The following is a 25,364-nucleotide window of genomic DNA, read 5'->3' on the forward strand; positions in this document are numbered from 1 at the left end:
CACACACACACACACACACACACACACACACACACACACACACACACACACACACACACACACACACACACACACACACACACACAGTGAGATCCACGCTATAGATCTTTATGCTCAGTAATTGCATATGTATATTTTAAAACATCCCATGGAGCTTTGGAGTCTCAGACTTAACATCAATGATCGGGAAGGTCTTATAACATTCCCTGTGGTGCGCTGGTGGAAATTAAGAAACCTCCCCACATCCTGTGCCTGGGTGGGTGGGTGGGTGGGCAGAGAGCCAGGGAGTGGTTGTAATCTCTGCTACTGAGCAGCAGGTATATCTGTGAAAACCCTGACGGGGCATTCAGTTTAACAGCAGACACCATGGGGCGGATATGGCTTTAAGATTGCCCTTGCTCCCAAAGCATAGATTACACGATTTAACTCACTCTCCTTCACCGCGTGCATGCACGCTCACGCGCACACAAAATGCACGCGGCATTTTCTATATTTTCGAGTGTATTACTATATACATTAGACTGTATGTGTGTGTGTGTGTGTGTGTGTGTGTGTGTGTGTGTGTGTGTGTGCGTTGTTTTACCTGCTTGTGTGTCAAGCCTGTGGTGGAGAGAGGCCACTACCGTTGCCTCACCTGTTAAATGAGCTATTGATCGGAGCCATTGATTAAAGCCTAGATGCGCTGTAGAAGTTGCACGACGCGCTGACGCCATTGATTGGCAAACCACGGCTTGTGTGCGTGCTCGTGTGTGTTTGCGCGTGTGCGTGTGCGTGTGTGTGTGTGTGCGTGTGTGTGTGTGTGTGTGTGCAGGCATGTGTGTCCGTTCATGTGTTCTGGAGCAAACACAGTTACAGTACATCTGTTTGTGTGCTCACACATGGGTAATTGTGTGCGTGTGCCTCCATATACTGTAGATGGGGTGTGTGTGCGTGTGCACAATGCTTGTACAGTATGTCTACGCAATGCAGATACAGGTACAGTATGTGTCCAAGTTAACGCCATGCCTGTGCATGTGGGAGAGGCTTGAAATAAGTATACTGTGCATTAATAACCACTTAAACCCTAGATACTTTAGTTGTACAGTATGGCAGATAGGGAACAATCTCAATCTCGAGCTCACAACACGAGTTCAGTCAGACACTTTCATTTAGGACAAGCCGATATTTGGAAATGGCAATGCATTCAGTTTGGATGAGACGTTGACTCCTGTGATACTACAGATTATCTGCTCAATGCATTCAGTTTGGATGAGACGTTGACTCCTGTGATACTACAGATTATCTGAAATGGCAATGCATTCAGTTTGGTGATGAGACGTTGACTCCTGTGATACTACAGATTATCTGAAATGGCAATGCATTCAGTTTGGCGATGAGACGTTGACTCCTGTGATACTACAGATTATCTGCTCAATGCATTCAGTTTGGATGAGACGTTGACTCCTGTGATACTACAGATTATCTGAAATGGCAATGCATTCAGTTTGGATGAGACATTGACTCCTGTGATACTACAGATTATCTGAAATGGCAATGCATTCAGTTTGGATGAGACGTTGACTCCTGTGATACTAGATTATCTGAAATGGCAATGCATTCAGTTTGGTGATGAGACGTTGACTCCTGTGATACTACAGATTATCTGAAATGGCAATGCATTCAGTTTGGCGATGAGACGTTGACTCCTGTGATACTACAGATTATCTGAAATGGCAATGCATTCAGTTTGGCCATGAGACGTTGACTCCTGTGATACTACAGATTATCTGATCAATGCATTCAGTTTGGCGATGAGACGTTGACTCCTGTGATACTACAGATTATCTGAAATGGCAATGCATTCAGTTTGGTCATGAGACGTTGACTCCTGTGATACTACAGATTATCTGCGCAAGCGTGACACAGAATCTAAAATCACCACCAACCCCTGAAGCCGAGCCTATAAAATACAGTTATTGCAAGAGCACAACATTGAGCCCTTTGAGGGCCTAAGTTAAAGGTGCAGTAAATGATTTTCTTTTGTTAACACAAGTGTTAAATAGCTCTATATTCTGATAGTAAACGTTGCTATAGAGTGCTTGTTCAGTAACAGGGGACTCCACTTCTCTCTATAGTAAACAGAACATTTATTTTCCGTTTGGAATACCAAGTTTATCCGGAGAGAGAACAGAGAAGTGAGCAGACAAAACGGAACGCTATGACACAACTGAACACTATAACTGGGACACTCTCTCCTGATTGGATGAAATTGGTCACCCACCTGAAAATGTATTTTATGCAACTTACCCTACCTTTAAGATGCACAGATATAACATCATACAATGCACATAATTATAGAGAAGACTTAGATGACAGAGGAGGCCGGGGATATAGTATGAAGAATGAACAGTGCGCTGCTTAAATGACAAACAGTAGATAGAATTAACCAACCACTAGGATTAATGCGTTAGCTTTGTTAGCGAATGAGAATGAAGCGAGATCGATTGAGCCGAGCGTGATGAGACGCGATCGTGTTGATCTGCTTTTGTTTGCCTACTTTTATTAAATATCATCAAATGTTGGCGTATCACGACATGCCGAGAAACGGGCGCCAAGTTTCATGTGATAAATTAATTTAGCGCCAACAGCACCATCTGGTGGATGGAGAAATGAGCCGCAAATCAAGCTTGTTTTGACACAAAAGAATAATCCAAGATATTACCATTCTAAGAATTGTGTCCCCATGAACAGCATAAACCAGCGGAATTTTCATTTCCCTGTTTGTTTGTTTTTGTCACCGCACCGGAACCGGAGTGTTATGAGCGCGTACAGGACACAGTTGTGAACCGCAATCAATTGATTGATTACACTAGGCGTCCGGAGGCGATCTCGGTGCAGAGGGCGTTTGGACATGAGGCGGCAAAAGGCGATATAGGTGCCAAATGAGTTGAGGTCACAGATTTATTTCCATCGTGCATGGCAGAGGAATCTGGAAGCAGAACGGACTGGGGCCACGCAAATCTCACGCAAATCTCACAGGGCCTGTAAAAACAAATATAAATACGGAGCCAGTGAATGGAGGAGTCTGGCATAGGATTCTCTATGGACAGAACACGACAAAGGTTAGAGGGCTGTGTGGAGGGTGGGGGGGGGGCTGATAACACGGAGACAGGCAGCCGAGTGAAAGCAAGGGGACGAGGATCGATCCCAGAGTCTCACAGCCGCAAGGGGCAATCCATGCAAGGGCTAGCTAGAGCAATACAGAGAGAGCACGAGAGGAGGGGGGGGGGGTGAGATGGAGGGCACAGTGTACTGTACTGTATAGTGTACCGGGGCCTGGTGCAGGTGTTTAACCCATTCAGGCCTGACCTCGAAATTTAAAAAAAATCTTCTAAATCCTCCAGTTTTCTGAAATAAAATATTTTCACGATTTTTCAAAAATAGCAGACCTACAAGCTCGTAGCGCGCCACTCGGTGGCGCGCTATGAGCTTGTAGATCTGCTATTTTTCAATAGCTAAATTATAACATAATGTTTAAAACACCAAAAGGGGTTCCCGCCTAAAATGGGTTAAACACAGTCAGCTGTCACCTGATGTATTGACCTTGTAGCCGCTGTCAGCCCTATAGCTACCAAAACAACACTGACATAACGTGTGGCTTGGAAAAGATGGCAGCGGGCATCGTTCAAATGAACTACTCGCACATAAATGTATAAATGGGGGCTCACAGAGGAGGAAGGCAGAGGGAAGAAAATGAGTCAGGCACACAATACATAAACAGACCGACCATCTTCCTGTTAATGGCATCATTTTTTAGATATAGCTTTTGCTTATTTTTATTTATTCGTCAGTGAAAACGTTAAAGCCCATTTATCACGGATTCTCTTTTTTTTTGGATCAAACAAGCTTCATTCAATCATGGCTCCTTCATGGCGCCGCTGCATGGTCGCGGTTAGAAAATGAACGTTTCGGGGGAATTATAAAAAAGACGTCCGGGTTGATTGTGGGGAAAATAGGTGACTTCTGATTTCTGCTGCCTCACCCCCGTCTTTACAACTGAAATGTGGCTGTGAGAGTGGAGTGTAGACCTACTGTACAGGTGTGTTTATCCTGTTAAGCACCCCCCGTCCCGTCACCTAGTACTGTATCACTTCCTCACACCGTGCTGCTGCATTAAAGCCAATTCAATTACACTCACAGCCAGAAGCGGTGGGGCCGTCTTCCCCCCCTCTCACGTCAGCCAGCCAACACACGGCGCGCGCACACAGAAAGAGAGGAGCTCTGAACATGCCAAGTATAGACACGCACATCCAGATACCTTAGACTGTGCATGGATCCACACAGCAGACAAGCACGCGCACGCACGCGCGCGCACACATGCGGCTTCTGTGTGCCTGCTGGGCACACACACATGGAAGCACAAGCGCCCACGTTCTATGTGGGACTCACTCACACGGCTATATCTTTGCAGCCTGCAGGTTCTTCACGCTAATGTAGAAAAGGGCCGGGGCTTTAACAGGCCCTGAATAAGTGTAAGAGATCGTTATCCATCCATGCACTCTCTCACTGCTAACGCCCCACCCCCCCTGTCTCCTCTTCCAACATATATCTCCCCGCTCATGCATTCAAACTCATGGCCAGCATCGCCTCAGTGTGGCTCTACGTAATTTTCCTGTCTTATTGAATAATTGACGGCAGGTGCGTGAGAATCTAGGTCAAGGACAAGGCACGGTGGTGGAAGCACCCATTGTTTTTCTGATAGACCCCCCCCCCCCTCCCCCCACACACACACACCCACCCCCGAAACCACCCTCTTTCTCTCCACATCCCCTGGACGCAGTATCGATTTCGAAGAGAATGAAGAACACATTGCTTCTGTATAATGGAGAATGAGAATTCCGTTTAATCTGAATTATTCATAATGGTTAATCGCTACACCCACGGCCACCACTCTCAACGTGGTAATGTAATAGGAAGTGATTTTATATATTTTGTGCGTGCGTGCGCTTGTGTGTGCACATGCCCGTGTATATGTGTGTGTGTGTGTGTGTGTGTGTGTGTGTGTGTGTGTGTGTGTGTGTGTGTGTGTGTGCGCGTGTGAATTGTGCCTGTTTATGGGAGAAAGCCTTGCTAGTTAATTTAACATGTTATTGAATGTTTAAAATGTGTTCATCATGTGGAGTTAAAGTCACACGGTGTAACTTGTTCAATTATACAAGTTATTTTTTATATAATCTTTCACTTTACACAATCACCATTCCACCTAAATGTTTTTGTCCCAATTGTCTACCGAGGCAAAAATGATGCAGGCATCGGAGATTCATTTATTAATCTATTTAATAATCTATATCTTATCTAGATATGTTTCATATACTGTTAATGAAAACATAGTTGTTGCTTTCCAAGATGCTTTCCAGATGTCATAAATCACTGTGATGTCAGAACAGGCCAGCTCCATATATGGAGATCTAGGGACCCGGGCAGAGGCATTTGTGTTGGTTCTGGACAACCGGCTATCCGACGGACTGGACACCGGGCACTGTGTTACGTGCATTACAGACGCACCACGTACACATGTACGTACACATGTACGTACACATGTACGTACACACAGAGACGTGGTGCATGTATAGATAGATACGAGGTGAGGGACGATGTTAGGAGCTCAATAAGAAAAGTCCCCGCAACTAACTATATTAGCGCTTCTGGCGAAAGAATAGTTGACTAGCGGCCGCCACGGAACTCACAGGGCCTTTCCCGTGCATTCTGTTGGCACGGTGAGCCTGTTCACTGAGCAGTATACCTTCGCAGCGAGGAAAGGGATGGTCCCAGTTGCGCACGGTGCCGTGCTCGCAGGTGAGAATGGAGCGTCCCGTGAGCTGATACCCCGGGAGACATTCAAAGGAGATGGACTGGCCGACGTTGTAGCCCGCACCAACGACCACTCCATAGCGGAAAGGCTCGGGGTCTGGACACTCCTGAAGCTCGTAGGCTGTGGTAGAGAGACACAGAGAGAGAGAGAGAGAGAGAGAGAGAGAGAGAGAGAGAGAGAGAGAGAGAGAGAGAGAGAGAGAGAGAGAGAGAGAGAGAGAGAAATAAGAACATAAACTACAGTCAAAAAAAATACAGTGATAACATTGCCCTTCACAGATAAAACTTCCAATTATTTCTTCATTTATATCATTTATGCATAATTGCAGACCTGCAGTTGACTGTTAATTTTAAATAGCCGAGATCATGGGCTTAGGTTAGAATCATGAGCAACAGATCTGCATGCAAAACAGGGGACACGCAGAGAGAGAGAGAGAGAGAGAGACAGAGAGAGAGAGAGAGAGAGAGAGAGAGAGACAGAGAGAGAGAGAGGAGAGAGAGAGAGAGAGAGAGAGAGAGAGAGAGAGAGAGAGAGACAGAGAGAGAGAGACAGAGAGAGAGAGAGAGAGAGAGAGAGAGAGAGACAGAGAGAGAGAGAGAGAGAGGAGAAAGAGAGAGACAGAGACAGAGACAGAGACAGACAGAGACAGAGACAGAGAGACAGTCAAGGTACTCTTTTAATGACTTGGCCGAACTGCCTCGCTTGTGGAACCAATTTGTGGTGTGTGCTAACTCTGAGACGTAGCGGCACCTTAATCAGTGCACGCCTTGAGGCATAAACTAACGAAACATCCGCTTAGGGCCCCGTAGCAGTCGGGGCCCCCCCCCCCCAAGTTATCTTACTCAATTCATATGCAATGTACAGAGCATGTAAAGGGGCAAGAAAAATAAACAAATACATAGGTGACTTGTCTGACTCAGCACATCAGTTAGGCCCTGGTGAGGTTTCCCTGCCCGACTACTTTTAACGTAGCCTACATAACAATATCCAAACTCAACCTGACAAACATCTAGCAGCAAAGATTCTGGTGTTATCTATCAAAAATGTGTCTCCTTCATCTTCATCTAAATGCCTTCCGAATTCTGAAATATGAAACACAAAAACATATGCATATTTAGAAGTGGAATTCAACATTTACACCACGCCAAAGCTTCAGAATTTACTTTCAACTACAGAAACAACACCAGCAACCTGAAAGGCATAGCCATAGAATCTATATGAAACTTCTTTTGTGTGTGCATTTGTGTCCATGTTAACAATTATTTTGCCGGGGAATTTTTCACAATAAAGGCGCTAGAGTGCCACGCAGATGAGGCAGATTTTACTCTGAAAACCCTCGCCTTCCATTACCCCCCAAAACCGAGAGGCATAATTTTCCCTTAGTACCTCAAGCTACCTCGTCTTATGTCTCTTTAGAAGCGTTAATATTCCAAACGAGGTGCTTGCTGAAGTCAGAAATGACCACAGAACATCAGCATTATGATCAAAACCATGGAGAGTGCCGTAGATTTAGAGTTATGAGCAACTTTTGTCGGCCCGTAAACAAGGAAGTGAACGGCAGTGCACATGCGCGAAATGGAGGCATGGAAACATACACATTCAGTAACTGTTTATCTGGAAGCTGGCGCTATGGAAGGATGCATGGAAACATACACATTCACTAACTTGTATATTAACACTTATCTTATCTTATCATTAATTGAAAAATTAGGATCTAATTCACGCCAGCATTTTTTTAATTTGAGCTCTTATTTTGAAAAGCCGCCATTTCCGGTCCATGAGCAGTAGTCATAACCTAGGAAACTACACGGAGCGGACAGGCCTTGTTTACCATCTGAAGCCAGACCGGAGCTCTGCAGAGCTCCAGATCGTCATATCTGTGCCGTCAAAGAAACGCTGTTTTGACCAAATTGCCATCTGGGACAAGGAATAGGAGATACAGGCGATTGAAAGAAATGGATAGAATGGATTATTATGGCGACGACGATCTAAGATGGGCGATCCAGTGCTGTGCTAACAACACAGCTAGCTAACCGGCTAACGTGAGTAGCATTATGGCTCGAGCAATCGAACGCGCCATAAAAGCGCAATTGCCGAAGGCCGTCGGCAATGGCGTTAAGCGTCAGTATCAAAATTAGGCGTCAATTGACTTTAATCGTCGGCAATGGCGCTGAAAGTATTAACCTAATGTATATAAAAGATAATACTAAACGGTCAACTTTTGCCACCTCGTACGATTTGCTGAAATGAATGGCAACAGTTTAATCGAAATGAATAGGGTCTTAATAAGGAATAGTTCTCTCTCTCAGTCTCCGTCTCTCTCTCTGTGTTGGTTGAGAGAAAGCTCGGGAGCAAATCAAATTCTCCTTACGGCCCCACAAGGCTTGGGCCGGCCCTGAGCTTAATGCAGTGCGCAGGCAAATGCATCAATTAGATGTTCCAGTGGCAGGTGTGTGTCGGCAGATAACAAGGTCAGTGTTGAGTTGGATGACTGTCTGAAATAAGAATCGACTGTTTCTAAATTCAGTGTGGCTCTGTTAATGCAGTGGTATGAACCTACCTACAGTACAGTACCTGCCTACCATACTGTACATACATGCAGTATTATAGGCATGTATGTATGTATGTATGTATGTATGTATGTATGTATGTATGTATGTATGTATGTATGTATGTATGTATGTATGTATGTATGTATGTATTGTATGTATGTATGTAGGTAGGTAGAGTAGGGCAGCCAGCTAGATAGGTCGGTACGGTAGGTATAGCTACTGTAGGTGGTTACAAAATACCTGCAGCGAACTATTTTTCCACAACATCACTGTTGGAATCCATTACATTTGGACCTGTACCCATCACTGTTGTGGAGCAAGAATTAATTTCTGTGGATGTGTGGACACTGCTCAGTCAGACATCAGTATATCACGATACCGGGGGCTTCCTGCCTCCTCAACTCACGTCGCCATGTTCTCTCTCTTTTTTTGGAAGATATCTCTGTCTCATCAGCAGCACTCCTGATCTCTAACCCCCGCCCACCCGTCCTCTCTATTACTGTCTGTTACCATCAAAGCTACGGGGGTGTTCTTGGAGAAACTTTTGGTACCAAACACAAATTGTGCCAGGGGCGGGCTTGAGTGTTTGGCACAGTCATCAGAAGCAGAGTAGATAAATTATTCTCCAGCCCCTGTATCGTTTTCTTTCTTTTTTCTCTCATTTTTTTTTCCTCCGTCTCTTCCCCAACTGGATACAAAAGCAGAGCAGTCAGTGAGCCTTGAAGGGCTGGGATAAAAATATGACTTAAGAAATTGATTTCTATGGATCACAGCATCCCTTTGTGCAAGATAAGTCAAGCAAACAGTGCAAAAGGGAAGGGGAGGGGGGTTTCCAAATATAATGCTTGATTTATATGCTAATGTACACCTAATTATGTGAATGCATGCCGCAACCCTTTTGATCCGCCGGCTCGTTTGTTGAATAAGAGCAATGATAAATACAAATAAATAATACAAAAAATAAATAAACTGGAGTGGCTTTCTGGGCCTGTTGCGTTAGACAAGGGAGGCCCTTCCTGGAGGACACCACAGTCCTTCCTAGAGGACACCACAGTCCTTCCTGGAGGACACCACAGTGGTAAACAAGCCCTCAGACTGTAGAAATGTATATGTGAAAGTTTATATAACAATGGCGTTTCCTGCCTCTGCATGTGGATTTGATACTCTATGTGTGTGTGTGTGTGTGTGTGTGTGTCTTATATATCTTGATTATGTTACCCTGTTTGTAGCAAGGCCCCAGAAGGGGTATCCAACGTTGAAGCTGCCACTACCTACTGGCGAAAAGTGGAACTGCAGCATGTTCATGGAGGTGGACGGACGTTCAGTGACGTCATGTGCGTAACGTGCGTCGTCCGGACCTCAAATTTGAGTAGGAAGGATCTACCCGTGGGCTTGAAAGTCCAGCCCACAGCAACGTGGCACCATTAAGGTGTAATTAAACTAACAGTTGATTAAAAATGCATTATTCCTCATGACAATACAGTAAATTATTACCAATGGGCTTCCATGAGTCATAATGAATCCCCTTTCAGTCTCGTCGTCGTTTCCCGGATTTGCAGCAGTTCAGGCAAATACCTCTCATTATACAGTAAGTGCATTCACCATTCACTGTCCACCACTTACGCAAATGCCACAGTGCTTTTCAGAATGGTCGGACACGCTGCACTGGAAGTACTCAGGAGAAGGACACGCTGCACTGGAAGTACTGTGGAGAAGGCTGTGGTCAGGTGTTGCTTTACCAGTCCAGGACTGGTCTATAGTATATCTTCAGCATATCAATGCATCGTCAATACAAACCTGCGATACATTCTCCTAATTATCTAAAATGTAGGTGTGTTTCTCGCACTTTTTTAATGTTTGAATCATATTTAAAAAGATGAAGCCGTCACGTCATGCCTTGCCGTGCTGTGAATGTGTGAACGTTTCCAACAAACATCTTCAAAGGTGTGATCAGGGCAGCTGCCACCACCAATGTTTGTCTCATTTACTTCATCATCCCATCTGTCTATTCTTATTTTTTTTTATTTTAATTTCTTCTCGATTCTACGGCAGTGGTTCCCAGGCAAGGTGGGCCTTGGAATTTTGTATATCATTTCCAAATACAGATGTGAATGCTATACTTTTTATTTTTCAATTACAATTTAGGCATTGAGCAGAGGCTCTTAATCCAGAGCGCAATGGATACAGGTGTGCCTTGAAGATTTTGCCCATTGCTGTGGTGGGCATGTCCATGCATTGCATGGGCACAAACCGTTTGAAACGCACCGATCTACAGGATGGCACATCCATCCATGGTCTCTTACCCTGGTACTCAAACCTGAAGCCCGGCTTGTTCTGTGAGTGGTCGCTGTGGAAGTAGACGGTGGTCTCGTGCGACGTGGTGAGCAGGGAGGAGGGGATGTCGGGGCCGCTGAAGCGGCCGATGACCGTGCTGGTCTCCAGCGGTCCGTTGCGGATCTCCAGGAAGTCGTGGTTGGCCTCCGTGGAGAAGTTCAGGAACTGAACGTGGGCTCCTGGGAATGGACAAAATGAACCGCATGAACCCTACCGTCCCTAGTCTGGGAAGGTCATGATAGGCGAACCATTTGCCGGAAATAGCAGATCCACAAGCTCTCAGCCAAAACAATGAGGGGACCCTCCATCCCCCCCCCCCCCCCCCATCAACAAAGTATTGGTTTAAAGGAGAATTCCATGCTAGAAGGCTTTTTTACCTTTCTTACCTTTCTTTGTAGTCGTTATGTCCCCACCAAGGAGGTCCAGGTGTTTTTTTGTGCAAAAACTCCTTATTGGCTATTTCCCCTACCATAAGCCCTCAATGAATTGCATTGAATGGGAATTGAATGGGGCTATGGGGTGTTGTGCTAATTCGCTTATTTCCATCGAAATAAGTAGTAAAGTGTGCCGCTTGGGATATTATTTACATTATGAAGAGAGGATATATACAAAAAAAAATGTTGAGCGATGGAAATAAGCGAATTAGCACAACACCCCATAGCCCCATTCAATTCCCATTCAATTCATTTAGGGCTTATGGTAGGGAAATAGCCAATAAGGAGCTTTTGCACAACATAACACCTGGACCTCTTTGGTGGGGACGTAACAACTACAAAGAAAGGTAAGAAAGCCTTTTAGTATGGAATTCTCCTTTAATAATATACATTTTAACAGTATTTAATAGTATACAGGCTATAAATAGGATAAGTAATAAAATATAAACTTCACATGACTTCTACAATGACTTTTACCTATCAGCTGTCCAGCAGTCATTATAGAGCGCAGACGTCTGAAGTAATTTACGCATCCAATTGTTACCCCCCCCCCCCCCCCCCCCCATCTGAATTCTAGTTTTTAATTGTTTTTTATCCCACGATTTTGTAACCCATTTTTCACCCCTGTGTCAATTATCTAATGTGATCCTGGGCTCTACACACCCTCCGTCAACCTAGGGAGAGCAACGGACTTGAACTCATGTTTCCTTCATGCATGAGTGTCCAAATTGCTCCTTTACACCTGACAGGGGGAGTTTCCCTAGTTGGACGTAGCGTGTGGAATTAACACGTTATTCCAACCAGTTCCTTACTTCCGTTCCCCTCCATCAGGCACCCTGGCTGGCCAGGGGGAGGCAGTTTAGAGACCAGGATTACTGCATGTTTTTTTGTGAGGGTACCTACCCTAGGGGACACGGGGAGAACATGCAAACTCCACACCCAGCCTGAATTCTGAAGTGTAATATTGTGGCAACTGTGTCCCTAAAATAAGTAATATTGTGGCAACTGTGTCCCTAAAATAAACAAACAAACCCGGTTTGGTTTGACTCATATGGATATGAAGCATCAACTGATGGCGTGGTGATCAGCTGATTGTGACTGACTATTGTAAAGGATACAGAGCCACCTCCCTGACAATATCGCTGGGACAGTTTGTTTATTTTTGGACCACGCAATTCTTATACGAGACAATGCCGTGACCCAGGGGGTGAGCGAGTGACGTCAGGACTTCAGTAGGCTACCAAGGCTCCCATGCATTTCTCTCACCGTATCCAACTGGCAGGTAGATCCTCCAGGTGCAGTCGCCGTTGCTAGGGTAGTTGCCAGGGAAACCGGGGCTGAGTATCATCCCTTCCATTTCCTCCCGGATTCCGCCACATTGAGCTATATAGCACAGGATCAGACAGGATGTACCTTTAACTTACTGCATGGTGGGGTTAACACAATGCTTAAACTTAACACATGAAACATTATATTATTTTATGTATTTCCTTTTTCCTATGGCAGGAACTGCGACCCAGAGTAACACAATCAAAGTGTTCTGCATTCAACAATCTCCCTAACAGTTTTCACAATGACAGAGATTATTTTCTTACTTCTAATTTCTCTCTCTCTGTGAATTATTCATTAAATGCAATTGGCATGACTCCTATGTATATTGCTGTTGCTCTCAATTGCTTTGCCAAATCTACAGTACCTAAATTACAGAAATGCCCACATTATTGTGCACTGCATAAACATTAAAGACGAGTTCATTCATCTCGTTGAAAGGTGAAAACGTTCAAAACGCCTCTGACCTAGTTATTGAAAACTCTTCATCTACAGTGGGGAAAAGCAGGAAGAAGAAGAGAAAGACACAGAAGGTGTATATATAGTTGTAGTCTTCAGGAGCCAGCATTTCATAAAATAGGTCAGTTTCACCTCTTCTAAAGTATCAAAGGGGTTGGGAGCACTTTGTAAGCAGTCCTCATATCTCAGGCCCACCACCCTCTCCCCTCATGCCTGCTTCCCCTTTCATCTCAAACCTCTGATGGATTTAACGGGTTCCTCAAGTGGAACAGTGGAACAAGACTCAAACAGAGTCATGGACAGGGTTTGATAAACTGAACGAGAGGGTGGTGGTGGTGGTGGGGGACGGGAAAGATAATAGAATGGGGAAGGATACAAGGAGAGCGAGAGAGGAAGATAGAGAGAGCTCCCGAGACAACAGAATTAACCTGACGAGTGGAGGGATACTGCTGAGTCAGGTAAATAAAGACAGAGAGAACGAGCGTGAGAGAAACAAGTGCACGGTGGAAGAGGAGGTAAATGGGACAAACGGCCTACATAACTCAAAAGACGGGGGCGAGCGGAGCCGCTGCAACCACAGTGTTCCTGTATAAGGAATGAAGCGAAGGGGGTTAAGTGTTAGCCTGTGCCAGCAGAAAAAAAGCCGGGGGGTAATCAGGAAACTGCTGATGCCTGTAAACGCGATGAATCTTCAACCCTCCCTACTTTAACCAATCGCGGCCTGAAGATGGAACTAATTAGGCAGTAGTAGGTCGTTCCGATAAGTGGAACACGTTTGTCAAATGCAGCGCTGAGGCAAGCGAGCACCGAATAAGCACCAGATGAAGTGAGCCTTGAGCGCTCTGTGCCTCAGAGTTTGTCTTTGGGAGAACATACAGTATATATACAGAGTTAGCAAAGAAGCGCCACATGAAGCATTTCACAAGAGCGTGAGATGTTTATCGGGCAGAAACCTTGTACCGTTCTCCATATTTCAACGTTCTATGTGTTTCGTCCTACAAGAGTGTTGCACAAAAAACATTTGAAAATAGCCTATATCTACAAGCTCGCAACTTGTAGATCTTGAGGAGAAAAGCTTGTATAGATCTTGACATTTTTTTAAACTGAAAGTGTTGAATCTGTCTGTGGGTTGTATAGATATTTAAACAATGAAACGTATTAGCACAAGCTTGTGACTAAACGACTAACTGAAACCATTTCCTGAAAAGCAGTGATTTTCGGACATACAAGGTTCCAACACCTCAGCAACGGTATAGCAATAAAAAGCTTGCAAAGCCACATGAAACGTTTCACAAGGGCGCAGGATGGTTGGATACATATTATGTATACAGTATATATATATATATATATATACCACGCACACCTCTCTTCGACTGCCTCCCAGCAACGTGAATAGCATCTGCCGCACTGTTTACCTATCCATCACCTAACGAGGAGTGAAGAGGAGGAACGTGCAGAAACATATTAACCCACTTTTCGGGAGGGCGGGGTGGGAGGGGTAAAAATGTATTGCTGTTGCCTATGTGGAAAATCAATTGCTGGCGCTATTCAAAAGGCAAGCGATGTGGGTGGGTGGGTTGGCAAGTACGTGGCGCGGCGTGCCCACAGGGACCTTGGCCTGAGACGCTTGTATAATGTGTGGAATAATCAGCTGTCACCGCTACAGGCCCGTTACCTTGGGCGTGGGTGGCAGGCAAGATCCCACACGAGAACAGAGAGAAACGTGAAGGAGGAGGAGGGAGAGAGAGAGAGAGAGAGAGAGAGAGAGAGAGAGAGAGAGAGAGAGAGAGAGCGGAGAGGTATAGGGAGGGAGAGGATGAAGAGAGGGAGCTAGGGGGAGAGTGATAAGGAGAGACAGGCATAGGGCAGAAGGAAAGGGGAAAAAGAGGGAGGTGGAGGAGGCACGTAGAAATAAAGAAGAGAAAGAGAGAGGAATATTAAAAAAACGATAGAAAGGGGGAGGGGAAAGAGGCAGGGCTTTCTTTACCTATGCAGAGAGGAGGTGGATAGTTCCACCGGCGTACGGTCCCTGGCATACAGGATATGTGAGAGTTCCCCTGCAACGCACACGCACGCACACGCACACACACACACACACACACACACACACACACACACACACACACACACACACACACACACACACACACACACACACACACACACACACACACACACACACACACACACACACACACACACACACACACACACACACACACCAAGAACACCAATGCACAAAAAGAGAACAGGAAATCAGTTAATTTGCTTCCTTCCTTGTCACTCATCTGTCGCCTCTTTGAAGCTCCCATCTCCCTTCTCTCTCCCTTCTCTCCCCCCTTCTCTATCTCTCTCTCTCTCTCTCTCTATCTCTCTCTCTGCCACACTCTGTTGCTGAGCCAAATGCAAGTCTCAATTTGACTCTAGGCGTGTACAAATGGAGATCCATTTCTACACGCTCACAGTTAAATAAACACTGAGGATTGTTACAGTGCATGTGAAGTGACAGAGAACCATGCAGCAGAGGCAACACAACAATATCAAATGATCACGCACGCACGCACACACAGAGGGGGCGAATGACAGCTCTGATACAGATTGATCATTGTGCTATACTAACAAAAAAGAAACCTAAAATAAATTAATGGAGAGAGAGAGAGATCTCAGATGCAAATTATTTCCCCCTTTTCCTCCCCAATTTAGTCGATATGCCAATTCTGAATGTTCCCTATACATGATGACCCTATACAGTTGGTCATGTTCGAGGAAATAAACAGTCTCTTCTGCTACAATTGGAGTCGTCAGTTTTTCTTTTCTGGGTATGAAATCAATATAGGCGATCACTCTGTGAAAACATTGGACACGCTGAGAAAGTATAGCTGTTCTACAAGCTCGTCGAGTTGCACCAAAAAGGCACTTTCAATAAATAATGATGAACTCCAAATATGAATGGTGCATGCCGAGACAATGCAGTCACAGCAAGGTACTGATTTGTATCTTTATATAATATATAGAGCTAGACCTATACAAGCCAGAAGTTGTGTCTACATGGACCACACAACCACTTAACCCATTCTGGACGGGAACCCCTTTTGGTGTTTTAAGCATTATATTATACTTTATATTATTATGCTATTGAAAAATAGCAGATCTACAAGCTCATAGTGCGGCACGAGTGCCCCGCTACGAGCTTGTAGATCTTCTGAAAAATCAAGAAAATGCAGCGGAAATCTTTGAATATATATATATATTCTTTCAGAGTGAACGTTTTTAACTCAAATCTTTGCTTCTGCGGGGTCCCTGGAACAACATATTTTCAGCCAATACATATATTTTTTGGGGTCCTTGACATGAAAACGACTGACATGGGTTTTAGGATTTAGAAGACATTTGTTACATTTCTGAACTTTTGTTGCTGAGTTTATTATGAATAGTACTGTAATAATTACGTATTACATGTATCTTCAGCTCTTTATAAAACAGACATTATGTATTTAACCAAACAATATCACTTACACTACATTTTACTAGGGCCTTCAAAAACACTACTTTTCTAACAGACGGAAGGCAATTGACCTTTTCCCTTTTGGAAAATATTGAATAAACTGTTGTGGTTAATATGTGTTCCGTCACTTTAAATCATTGTTTTTTACCCGAGCAGTGCTGGTTGGCAGGTATCAATACACCTTTAGACCGACATGTTTGTGCCAGCATGGGTGATTAGATTTATTTCTTGATCGCCTCTTGTCTTGATTGTTTAAACATGACGTCATGGGCCGCTATGCTCGATAACAGGCTTGATAAGCCCAAAGCTTATTAGGGTACTCAATAAGCTTGTTTCGGGTTTTTCCGGGTATCGGGTTCTGAGCTCCATCTCAATTTTTAAGTGATAATGTGTCTCACCCAGGTCCCCTTCATTTGAGACACCTGTCTTTGATTTATCACTGTGCTGAGGAAGGCTCTACAGAAACACCTTCTCCTGCTGCCTGTACCCCTGAACATAAAAGGTACCCAAAGGACGTTTGAAGTGAGTGCTAGTTAAATGAACTCATCCGGAAAGACATTCCTTGGGCTTAAAACGGCCATAGCCGTCATCACAAATGGGATGAGGTCATCGCATTTGGGCACATTTGGGCTACTTAAAAGCATAATGAAATTTTGAAAAATGTGGCTTATACAGGTTGTTAATGTATCTGACCTTGTGACACCTCATAACATATGGTCATATATGGTCACGCCTCGTGACATACATGACATCATGGAGACCCTTAGATCTTGTGCATTTTTTGGTCAAAGACCAAAATCTAACCTGATCTGACCTCATCTAACCCTGGATAACCATACATGGAGAAGACTGGATCATCACCTAGATCTGAGCCGGCCAGCAACTCTACATCTAACATCAAACCCTTATATCTCTATATATGGAGATGACTTCTGACATTCCATATGTTGATCCCTCCCCACCCGTCCTTCCTGTTATGACATTCCATATGCTGATCTGACCTCATCAAACCCTGTACACTCAAGACACGCTCCATATAATGGCCAGCAGTCTGCCGTCACCCAGGCGGAAGAGTGCACACTTCTAGCACTCAGGGCGTCTTACTGGTATATGATGTAGGAGGGTATTCAAATTATATCACATTACTATTGCAATGTATTTTGGGTCACACTGACTGGCCTAAAACTGACGTAAGTACCCATTGTCAGAGTACTTGGTGCCGTATTCGTCATTCACGGGCAACAGCTGTCATTTCTTTCTGAGTTGACAGTTCCAGAGAAGCACTGATCCGACTGACATCACACACACACACTCCCTTGGGGCATTAGTGATACACACACCAAATGTGAAGGCAATTGGTTGGACGGTTCTTGAGATACATAAAGGACACACAAGGACACACTCGCTCACTCTTTGTGGAATTTAGAAATATAGATAAGGCTTGTTTTTTGAGGGACGCTAGCCCATCCTATAAACAGCCATAGTGTAGATTCTGTCTGAACATTAAACATTAAATGCCATAGACAATGAATGGAGAATTTACATCATATGTCTCTGAGCAAATCGGCTGTCGGCATGTCGGTGGAAACAAGGGACCACTATTATCGGTGATGTAACTAAGGTATGTTTCAAGGTCGGTATAAGTATACGTACAATGAATAGAGCGCCCCTCACTTCACACAGGTGTGATTTTTTGAAGAATGTAATAAGAATGCACATTGACTATGACTCACCATATAATAGACATTACTCCAAAAGCATACTTTCATTTGTTTAAATGTTAAGTACATGAAAATCAACTTGCTTGAGATTTTTTTGGGTTACATATATTATTTATACAGTATCAGTGCATTTTAAAGTGCAGATTGATTTGAAATGTCTAGCCTAAAATTGTCCCCCCGAGAAAAGATCTATGATTTATTAACTGTGCAATGATGTTCAGTCAACACTGACTCATTTATTCAGGTACCTTTGATAGCATTTTAATGACTTTGGAGAAAATGTAAACACACACAACATAACAAATAATTAATAATGGCCTCTGTATAACCCATTTAGACCTGAGGACGATTCTACAAATGCCTTCTAAATCCTGACAGTTTTCTGAAAAACCCATGTTTCTATGTCAGTCATTCTCAAACATTTTCATGTTAAGGACCCCCAAAAATATATGTAATTGGCCGCCGACCCCCATCTGAAAATATGTTGTTCCAGGGACCTCACCAGACGCAAAGATTTGAGTTAAGAAAGAATATATGTTCAAAGATTTGCGCCACATTTTCACGATTTAACATTTGCAGATCTACAAGCTCGTAGTGTGGCACTCGGTGCCGCACTATATGAGCTTGTAGATCTGCTATGTTGCAATAGCTAAAGTAAAACACCAAAAGGGGTTCCCGTCCTGAGTGGGATAATATAGGGCAAAAGCCATGAATAGTCAATGACATGTGTCGATGGCGGTATGGTCCTTTAATAGTTTGGCTTACTTTCTATCCTAAATAATGACTATGCAATTCATCTACAGTTAGGGAAAACACAATGACAATTCTGGTCTTCAAGCGTTCAAGTGAGGATATAGTACATTTATTCGTCTGGGGTTTTGAGGATTCTTTCACAGCTGGGTCTGAAGCTTCAATCAAAAAGTTCTGAAGGCTTTATAACTGTGGCAAAAAGTAGGTCCCTGAAAACTTTTAGATTTGAGCACAAGAAGGTTTTAACTCACTTGTGTGCTGTGCATACTGCGTGCATGTGCGCGTGTGTGAGAGAGAGAGAGAGAGAGAGAGAGAGAGAGAGAGAGAGAGAGAGAGAGAGGGTGCATGCACGCTTGACATACAGTAGCCTCGGTACCAGGCTTTCATTTTCGTCGGCGCAAAAAATGAAAGCCTGGAGGAACGCATTGGCCGCTCTGGTCTAGAAGTGGGAGTCAACCCTTCCGGGTGGGCGTCGCTCCAAATGATGTGACGTAGCGCTGCACATCCACACAGTTAAGCACAGTGTGGATGGAGTGGATGGAGCAAGGTCAAAGGTCATGGGTCTCACCTGCAGAGTGTATCCAGGCTCGCACTGGAATGACACCACGTTGTTCATCTGAAGACGCTCCCCCACCTTGATGCCGTTCATAGGAACCACCGGCTCTGGACAGTTGGTTAGCGACACCGCTGACCAAGTGAAACAGAACAACAAGAGGTACTTATTAGTGGCAGGTACTGCATGTGACGAAGCTATAACTGTCTGTCTGTCTGTCTGTCTGTCTGTCTGTCTGTCTGTCTGTCTGTCTGTCTGTCTGTCTGTCTGTCTGTCTGTCAGTCAATAAGTGTGTGGTACGTGGCTAGCCGCTTATAGCAGTAGGCGGAGAGTGCAGTACAAAAGAATACACGAATGCATTACCGCTGTCAGTCACTTCTCTGTACAATGGGCCCATTAATGTTGAATAATAGTCATGTTTGAACTTGATCTCGTACAGAAACCTACCTTTTTCAAAATCAAATGACAAAGTGAGGCCATTTGGAATCATAAGTGAGGGTAAATTGTAGATGTATAGTGCGAAGCACTTCACTCTTACTTTTGTACTCCAGTCTGAATCCAGCGGCAGATACACTGATGTCAGAGTAGAAATGGAGGTAGAGCTCATTGGACGTGCTGTTGAGGAGAGCTGGGACTGTCGTGCCTGGCAGAGAAGAGAAATAGTGGGTTTAGTACTGAGCATTCTTACAGTAAATATGAAGAAAGTAATTCTCTAAATGGAGGAGAAAATGCACATTTGACGGCCGACAAGGCAAAACACCTTTTGTGTGAGCGTTCCTCTATGTGTGTGTGCGTGCGTGCGTGCGCTCGTGCGTGCGTGCGTGCGTGCACGTACGTGTGCGTACGTGCTGTGATGAAGTGATCACATGGTTTTATAGCTACCTCCTCTCATTGGTTGGGTTTGTTTGCACAAGCATTAATCTCTCTCTGCCCTTTGTATTGGGGTAAAAGCAACATTTAAAGTTTGGGTCCAGTGAGTCAGAGACAAAATGTGAATGCTATGTTAGCATCCTCGCTATTGGAGAACCGTGAATTCTACAAACGCTCAGCAGGCAGGAATCTAACCTTTTAAAAAAAGTGCCACTGAGTAATTGCCGGAAGCGTGGCAGACAAGCAGACTGCAGTACACTGTGACCCGTGCCATTTACGCACCTGAAGCTCCACTTAGCATTGTTACAAAGCCTCACATGTGTACCCAATCCTCCACATTTAGTTAGCGATTGTTTTTGAAATTCTGTAGAAACACTTTCGTCAAGTGGTGGAGGTGGAAAAAGTTGAAACTTAGACACTCACACTCACGCACACACCCACACCCACACACAGTACCTGAGAAGCTTCCCAGCATGGTGTCTGAATTGTCCCCTCCATCAAACACCTCCAGGGAGTCCCAGTTCTGCTCGGTTACAAAACTTATCACCTGAATCTGGGATGCGGCGGGGGGGATACGCACAGGGGGGAGGATGGAGGAAGGAACACACACACACACACACACACACACACACACACACACACACACACACACACACACACACACACACACACACACACACACACACACACACACACACACACACACACACACACACACACACACACACACACACACACACACACACGAAGGAGAAAGTAGAGAGGGAAAAGAACAGAATTAGAACAAAAGCATCAGAGGAATACAGTGGTTTTCAACCAGTGGTCCTTGAGGGGGTTCCAGGTGGTCCCCTGCAGCGAGATAGTAAAATGAAAAAATGTTTCATTTTACGCTCTCAAGATTTAAATTATTGTTAAACATCTGCATTACTTCATTTACAAGAAGTCTACACCATCAGAATGTAGAATAATTGATATTTTGATCGTTTGCTTGTTATCTCTCCCATGGTACCAACATCAATACAAGTAAAAAATAAGAAAAAGGCTGCACACTCGTAGCCACGATGCTGTATATGTATTGACAAGAATCCAAGGAGGTCTTCTTCTTCTTCATTCCCTGAAGAAGACCTCCTATAGGTCTAGACTCTAGGTACACTCAAATGCTGAATACATAATGGGCCTTGATATGAAAAGGGTTGAAAACCACTGGTTTAGTGGAAATGTTATACACAGCAATTTGTCTGCTACTGTACATCACCTATTATTATATCAGCCTGATGTTATTTCAGCTATAATTTGTCTCTGTCTCCAAAAAAGTCTAACAATGAATGTGCCTTTTTTTTCTACCTATCCTGCTAAAGGGAGATAACGAGTCAAGTATACAAGACAGTGGATGCTAAAGAGAGAGAAGGTAGAATGTAAACCATCATTCCATCATGTCTCTCTCTCTCTCTCTCTCTCTCTCAAACACTCAAAAAACCAACCCTTGACCCCTCAGATGTCAAGAACTACAGACCGGTATCACTCCTTTCATTTCTGTCTAAAAGCATTGAACGTGTTGTCTCCAACCAGCTCTCTCTCCATCTCTCACAGAACAACCTGCTGGATCCCAACCAATCAGGATTCAAGAAGGCACACTCCACAGAAACTGCCCTGCTGGCAGTCACAGAAGCACTACATGCTGCCCAGGCTGCTTCCCACTCTGCTGTCCTGATTCTCCTAGACCTATCGGCGGCATTTGACACAGTGAACCACCAGCTGCTCCTAGACACCCTAGCGGATCTAGGCATCGGCGGGACAGCACTAAAGTGGTTCTCTTCCTATCTCACCGACCGGACCTACCAGGTTTCCTGGAAAGGTCTGCTATCATCCCCCCGAACCCTCCAAACTGGGGTCCCACAGGGATCTGTACTTGGTCCGCTCCTTTTCTCACTGTACACCAAATCCCTTGGCACTATCATCTCTGCTCACAATATATCCTATCACTGCTATGCCGATGACACACAACTGTTTCTATCCTTCCCCCCCTCTGCCACTCAGGTGGAAGAGCGCTTCACTGCATGCCTGGCTGACATCTCACAGTGGATGTCCTCCAACCACCTCAAGCTGAACCCAGACAAGACTGAGCTTCTCTTCTTCCCAGCTAAGTCCTGCCCTATGCGGGAGCTAACTATTTCCGTAGACAACGCCCTGGTAACGTCTGTCCCAACAGCCAGGAACCTTGGTGTTGTCCTGGACAGTCAGCTCTCGTTTAAAACTCACATCACAGCTGTCACTCGATCCTGTAGGTTCACACTCTATAACATACGACGAATTAGACCGTTCCTCACCCAGGAATCAGCCCAGCTCCTAATCCAGACAACAGTCTTGTCAAAACTTGACTATTGTAATTCGCTCCTTACTGGCCTACCGGCATGTGCACTTAAGCCTCTCCAACTGATCCAAAACGCCGCAGCTCGTCTGGTCTTCAACCAGCCAAAATTCTCACATGTCTCCCCCCTGCTCCGCTCCCTGCACTGGCTCCCAGTCGCTGCCCGCACAGAATACAAAACTCTGATGCTGGCATTCAAAGCAACCAAAGGTATGGCTCCCCCATATCTTGCAAGCATGATTGAACCCTACAAACCCTCCCGCGCACTCAGATCAGCCAACGCAGGAAAGCTGGAAGTACCCTCACTAAAAACGCCGGGACAACGCTCCACACGTCCCAAACTCTTCTCCCTTCTGGCCCCAAAACTGTGGAATGCACTCCCCGTTGCAATCAGAACTGCAGCATCACTCCCAATCTTCCGCCGTAGTCTGAAGACCCACCTTTTCAGACTCCATCATGGCCCATAGCACTTATCCTACCCCCTTAGATAGCACTTTTTAGACTTAGATAGCATTTGAAACAGACTTATAGCATGTCATGTAGACAGCACAATAATTGCATTGTATGTAGTCATAGCACATCATAGTACATATGTATAGCATAGTATAGTATATATGTATATTTAATATGTATAGTGTCATTATATAGATATGTTCTAGTTACGTTCTTAGCTTACGCATGTTTCTTGATAAATGCATTTTATATATGTGATGTATTCCCATACTTTTGTTCTTGCCTAATGTAAGTCGCTCTGGATTAAGAGCGTCTGCTAAATGCCTAAATTGTAAATTGTAAATTGTAAACACTTGCTCGGGTGTCCGGCTTTGAAAATGTGTAGATTTGGGTGGACTTGGGAGTCCACAGATCAAAACTGCTTGTTTTGAACACAGAAAACACCATACATAGGCGCTTAGAATCTTTGCTAAATCACAAACTCCTCTGGTTTCTATTCGGCCCACGCTATTCATCTTCTCTCGCCCTCAACTTTCCCATGCACCTGTCCTCTCTCTCTCTCTCTCTCTCTCTCTCTCTCTCATCCTCCTGTTCCATTCCTCCTCTCTCTCTCCTCCAACTTTGATGGTTATGGATCGGATACGAGCCAATTAAAAGGGTGGAGGTGGCCCGGCGAGTCCCGGGGAGATGAGGCAGATCACAGATTGATCTTTCATTATAGGGAGCCGCCGCAAAATGTGCCGGCAAGGCACCTCGCCCCTTTAACTTCTCTCCTAGATCGTGACACTCCAATCTAATGTGTCTGACTGTGCTAGCTGGTGGAGGGCAGGGAGGGAGGACAGCAGCGGGGAAAGGGAAACGGGCAGACAGAGAGAGAGAGAGAGAGAGAGAGAGAGAGAGAGAGAGAGAGAGAGAGAGAGAGAGAGAGAGAGAGAGAGAGACTATAAGGAAGAGGAGGAATAGGAGGAGAGCTGGACTGCAGGTATACTGAGCCAATGTGAAAAAGTCTTTCCGATTATCATTTTGCCGTTTGCGTGCACAGGTGGCAGAGAGACCCTTGCTGTGTGTGTGTGTGTGTGTGTGTGTGTGTGGGGGGGGGGGGGTAGCATACGTGTCGTGTTAGCTGCACTCCAATCTAATGTGTCTGACTGTGCTAGCTGGTGGAGGGCAGGGAGGGAGGACAGCAGCAGGGAAAGGGAAACGGGCAGACAGAGAGAGAGAGAGAGAGAGAGAGAGAGAGAGAGAGAGAGAGAGAGAGAGAGAGAGAGAGAGAGAGAGAGAGAGAGAGAGAGAGATAGGGAGACGGAGAGGGAGAGGGAAAGGGAGAGGGAGAGAGAGAGAGAGAGAGAGACTATAAGGAAGAGGAGGAATAGGAGGAGAGCTGGACCTGCAGGTATACTGAGCCAAATGTGAAAAAGTCTTTCCGATTATCATTTTGCCGTTTGCGTGCACAGGTGGCAGAGAGACCCTTGCTGTGTGTGTGTGTGTGTGTGTGTGTGTGTGTGTGTGTGTGTGTGTGTGTGTGTGTGGGCGGGGGGGGGAGTAGCATACGTGTCGTGTTAGCTGACAAACACGCGCTAACACACCATATATCACGGCCGAGCTGAACCTTGCCAGGAGTGTGTGGATGTGAGCGTCAGTGAGTTGTGGTGTTTACTTTTCTCTGACACACGCACATGCGCGCACACACACACGCACACACACACACACACACACACATGCACACACATGCACGCACACACGTATGCTCTGCTCTACCCTTCTCTCCTTCTTGCTCTGATTCCTTCCCACCCGTTCGGTGGGTAGCGTAGCATGCCGATCAAGCCTGTGGGTCCCAAACCTGCCGCGTTTGACCTGCAAGGACAGTCAGCTGAGGTGCAGCGCTAATAGCTGAGGGACACCACTCAGGTCATTAGCCACGGCGTGGCTAAAGACTATAAACCTACTGACTTTCCATCACGGCGGATCCGTGGCTGCATGGGGACCTTGCCCCGGGGCTAACGGCGGCGGAGCTCGTGTGTACATACATCAAAGAACCCGAATTATGCATAATAAATTCACTGCACTATGGGGGAAGCGTCGAAAAGTATAACGGTACATTCATGCGCCGTTGTACAATGCCGGTCTGGCGTGCGGGGGGGAAATAGCCAATCTGTAAGCTCATGATTGCATGAGCGTGAGCTTG

General features: G+C 45.1%; 1 protein-coding gene across 1 annotated transcript in view; it reads right to left on the reverse strand.

The window, feature by feature from the left end:
• csmd2 (CUB and Sushi multiple domains 2) overlaps positions 1-25,364 on the reverse strand; it is a gene marked incomplete at its 3' end in the record, with an annotated part of 248,131 nt that overhangs the window by 97,028 nt on the left and 125,739 nt on the right. The window contains exons 29-35 of the mRNA XM_079522057.1: positions 20,815-20,911; positions 20,027-20,131; positions 19,504-19,622; positions 14,947-15,016; positions 12,438-12,554; positions 10,707-10,916; positions 5,783-5,971 (exon numbers count right to left, since the gene is read on the reverse strand). Coding sequence (XP_079378183.1) covers positions 5,783-5,971; positions 10,707-10,916; positions 12,438-12,554; positions 14,947-15,016; positions 19,504-19,622; positions 20,027-20,131; positions 20,815-20,911 — 907 coding nt within the window. The remainder of the gene's footprint in view (positions 1-5,782; positions 5,972-10,706; positions 10,917-12,437; positions 12,555-14,946; positions 15,017-19,503; positions 19,623-20,026; positions 20,132-20,814; positions 20,912-25,364) is intronic.

Source organism: Electrona antarctica (genome assembly GCF_951216825.1).
Source record: "Electrona antarctica genome assembly, chromosome: 15".
Taxonomy (NCBI): Eukaryota; Metazoa; Chordata; class Actinopteri; order Myctophiformes; family Myctophidae; genus Electrona; species Electrona antarctica.